Source organism: Centrocercus urophasianus, unplaced genomic scaffold (genome assembly GCF_019232065.1).
Source record: "Centrocercus urophasianus isolate 14NV4802_14NV808 unplaced genomic scaffold, USGS_Curo_1.0 seq_19, whole genome shotgun sequence".
In the NCBI taxonomy this organism is placed as follows: Eukaryota; Metazoa; Chordata; class Aves; order Galliformes; family Phasianidae; genus Centrocercus; species Centrocercus urophasianus.
Window position 1 is genome coordinate 2910003 of NW_024884744.1, and position 4425 is coordinate 2914427.

The window sequence follows — 4425 nt, forward strand, 5'->3', positions numbered from 1 at the left end:
TTCAAGTGAAAACCCTGATTTCCTGTCTCTTTTAAGCCAAGGATAAACATAAATTAACACGGCATCTTCAGTGAGATCAGGTTAAGATGTCTAATATATAATTCTTCAAAGCAATGACACAATATCTTCAATTTCCTCAAAATAAAAGTTCATTTGACATTTAGTTTAAAGCCATCCACAATGTTTGTCTGAGGACTTTGTTCCTTTAGCCACTTTCGTATAAGTGCTTAAGGCTTTATTTGCCTAAGTGTGGGATATAAGCATAGGTCTAAATGATACATTGATTTCACATGAATGACAAGTGGAGATACTATTTCCTAGCATATGAAAAACATAAATCCAGCAATACATTCACGCAAAGAAAATCAGTAAAGCAACTCATAAAATGACTCTTCAAAGTGATTTATTTTACTGTTTTTCTTTCTTCCCTCCCTTTATTTAAGAACATGTCACAGACATGGTAGAAATACTCCAGAAAGAGCGTTAGTCTTCAAGGAGACCTTATCCAGACTAACTCACAGCACATACAGAAGACACCTTCACAGCAAAATATTTTATAGACTGCCCTTCCCAAAGGTTATTTAAGCATTTTAATTAGCTTTCTTTTATCCCCAAAAGACGAGTGATTAGGCAGATAGTGAAACACAACCAAAAAGAGGATATTAAGACAGACAAATGCTGCTTCTAAATATACTTGCATGCTATTTCAAGGCTCTTTGTAGCATCCAGCATATTTATTAAGCACACCGTAAAAGTAAAATGGAGAGATCCAGCACCACCTCAGTGATGAAAGGAAGTTTACCCTTAATGGCATTTCAGTGGTATAAAGGATATCCAGTAAATAGCCACAGTGATATAGCTCTCCATGCTATTATTAATGGCAGTAACTATGCTAATGTATGTAGTGAGTTAATTACCTGTGGTACAAAGGTGACGGGCTGTGTGAAAAAGGTTTTTTTTTTTTAATCCTAGATACAAGTAGGTTTTAATCAGCCTGCCAAAAAATGACTAGTTTTTTGACTGTTTAGGATGAAGCCTTTTGAAATTCTGTGTTAAAGATGGTTTTCTATAAAATAGCCTAGAAATAACTGAAAAGGTAAGCTATCTTCAGTTGCAGAGGATGGATTTTCTGCACTTTTTTTGTTCACGTAACGTGGAACCCATCTGGTCAGACTGACAGCCATGAAGAGACCACCCTCTGTTACTTATCTAGATCTCGTCAGTACATTAAATTTGAGAAGGAATTTTCCAAGAGCTCATAATCACTAGAACAGAAAATAGATGCACTGAAAGGCTATTACTTCTACAGAAAGCTTCAGAATAATTTATTTATGAGATGGGCTGTTGATTTTACATACTCTTTATGTTTATCAAATTTTTGACATTTATTCCTCCCAGATGGGCCACTAAAAGGCAGCTATTTAAGGTGTTTTGAGGCATAGAACTTCCAACCTCACCCAGAAGCAGAAAAGTAGGAGGAAGAGCAATCCAAGGGGTATTTTTAGGACCATCTAATAGATTCATCTCGAGTGGGTAGAAAGCAGTTGAGGAGATGCCTACGTGCATGACAAATGGAGCTCATTTGACCATGCCAAAGAACACATCCCCATGTCCTTCTGCAGTGAGGTCCTTCTCGGCCTTCCTTAGTAGACCTTCAGTGGCTGACATCTGATGAGCTTGAAAATACTTGGATCAGTGTTCTACAGGCTTAAAAATGTGTCCACTGTGTTCCAATACACGTGGGCCTCTCCTTCAACTGCAAGGTAACTCAGCATACAAGATTTTCATAGCTAGCTCACCTTAATTGCAGGGACTTGTACAGGACAAAGACATTAGGCACCCAAACAATGAAAACGGAGTTTATGACTTAAAGAAACTAGAGCTTTCTTACTCCTTGAAAAAAAAGTGAAGCTAGCAGAAGCACAGACCTCAGGTTTTCTGGCTGCTTTCACCATTGGACTTGCACAGAGTGATTTAGGCATTTAGTACATAGCGTGAATACTCTCCTACTATGGCTTTGTCCTACAGATTTTACCATAAAAAAAAAAAAAAGCAGTGATTCAGGCTTTAATGTCTGTCTTATAACTTTTTGGTCTAACAAGCAAATATTGTTTGGCGTGTCCAGCAAAGTTGTAATCTCTTTATATTTATGTCAATTAAATTGTGTCTGAAGCAAAGCCTAAGTGCTGTGGCATCACAGTTAAAGATCAAAAACAATTGTGTTTTGCATAGCAATACTATAAAACACTGCCATTTCTGCTAAAAACATCCATTTTTTTTTTTCTATAACAGATTACACTGCATCTTTGAAGTGAGAATTTAAGCAGCTAGTGATTATAATATGTACACCATTAATCTTCAGACTTTAATCTCTGTAGTCCTATTTAACACAATGAAGCAGTGAAGCTTCAAGGAGTACGGATGTTTTATATTGTTTATTGAGATATGAGGTAAAATATAAATGAAAGATCTGGGGAATCAAAATTATATCCATAATACTTTTTAATCTGCTTAACGTATTCAATGCTAGCCACGTCAGATAACTACCACTATACTTGCTTTGATGATCAGTAATACGAACATACTGGATAGGGTAAATATATTAATTAGTGCCTGCACATCTTTCCTTCTTGCTGGTGTAATCATTAAATTGATTTTTCCAGTCTGACATGTAATTGTTCCAGCGATGGAATCCTGCTTTCCACTCTCGTTCTGCTTCATCAATATTTCCTGTAAAACATGAAATGGGTTACATTAATCTAAATTTGAATCTCTTCACATGCTAATTGAAAAATAATTCTGATTATCAATGTAATTTGCTCTAAATACATTTTAGGATGTTCTTTTGTATCTTTTTCTCAAACTTGGAATGACTGGAAATTCAGTGACAGATCAAGAACAACTGCAAAGATATCATTCAGGCACACTGCAGGGGAATAAAGATGTTTATGTATGGGATTGCTGCTTTGCATAATATTCTGTCCATCAAACATGTCATTTTAGAGCAATCTTTTTGTGAAACCCTTGAAATATTAGTTCAATATATTCTACAGTGAAGCCTACATACCCCAAAGAATACGATACGCAATCTGAGATAGATAACTTGTAAAGTTACAGTCAAATCACAGCTTTGTTGAAGGCCACAACAGTCCTGCCTTTAGTTTCAATGGATTACAGTGGTGACCAGGATTTCACCCTGCTTCAAAATAAATCTGCATGTTTAATATACAAGTGACACAAGTTTGGAGAAGGATACCATAAAACGTGCATGTCAACGTAAAATCAATTTCTTTTTTTCTCTTTCATTCTCGCCTATAAAGCATTTGCTGACTAATCCTGTATCCCAAGGTAATAATTATTGCCAAATTCATTATAGGCATCAGAGCAGAGGGTGAAGATGAGAAGAGTAATAAGAATACATCATTTCACAAGGTTCCCAGAGTATCTTACGGACAGGGATCACTTCCTCCAGTCCCAAAAGATAATTAACCCTAGAGAGGGATGCAGTGACCTTGCAGGAGCAACACATACAACCACAAAATGAAAGATAAAGCATACAGGGCTCATTGCATACCATGGGTCAGCTGCAGAATTTCTGTTAAAGTTCAGAAACCATTGATGATCTATGAATGTCTTTACTCATTTTGCACCTAATTATCTCAGTGTCCCATATTGATGTAGCTTGCTTCCAAAAAATGCAGTAATTGTGTTCACTAGATAACAGCTCCATGAGTTCTTTATGCTCTTTTGACTTTATGTTCTTCTGCTGCAATAGAGCATAGGCCCTTTCCCTCTATAAAAACACTCTTTTCTCCCCATTTTTTATTATCTGCCAGCACTGCAAGTTTAACTGGTTATGTGAAAATGAAATACTTTTGTGTTTTACACATCAGTAGAGAAAATATTCTGGAAAGAGAGTTAACAGATTCAGAGATTTAGTTTGGAGAAGCATCCAGTAATTTGGTTGCTTATCTGCAGTTCAGCTCAATACATCCAAACCTTTTTGGTCTGGAAATCCAGATGGCAATTTAATGAGACTTTGAAATGAGATTTACATTACTTTGTTCCAGTGAGACCAGAAATAAAACCAAGATACTTTTTCTTGGGGAGATTCTGTGCTTCTTGTAATCAAAAGTGAAACTGTGTACAAACATAGGAAGAAATATTAAAAAGTTAACCAAATTGCTCTCAGTTCAAATAAGTCAATAAACTTGGTTACACCAGAGTTCAAAGAAAAGTTCAGATAATGTATTTTTTTTCCCCCCTGCTGGCCATAGCTGTGATTAACCCTGAGAACATTTGTAAATGCTGATAATAATAACAGCATGTTTTGATTACTAAGCTGTGCCGATATGATTCAGAGAACTAGAGGGAGAAGACACACACACACACACACACACACACACACACACACACACACACACA

The 4425-nt window shown here is 36.2% G+C and overlaps 1 protein-coding gene across 7 annotated transcripts in view; it reads right to left on the bottom strand.

Annotated features, from left to right (window-relative positions):
* Positions 1 to 386: 386 nt before the first annotated feature.
* BCHE (butyrylcholinesterase) overlaps positions 387 to 4425 on the bottom strand; it is an 88891-nt gene continuing 84852 nt past the window's right edge. For 5 of the 7 annotated variants that reach the window (XM_042820987.1, XM_042820991.1, XM_042820989.1 and 2 more), the window contains one exon: positions 387 to 2730. In XM_042820987.1, coding sequence (XP_042676921.1) covers positions 2603 to 2730 — 128 coding nt within the window. In that variant the 3' untranslated portion in view covers positions 387 to 2602. The remainder of the gene's footprint in view (positions 2731 to 4425) is intronic. The other 2 variants (XM_042820988.1, XM_042820990.1) reach the window with 1 other exon arrangement.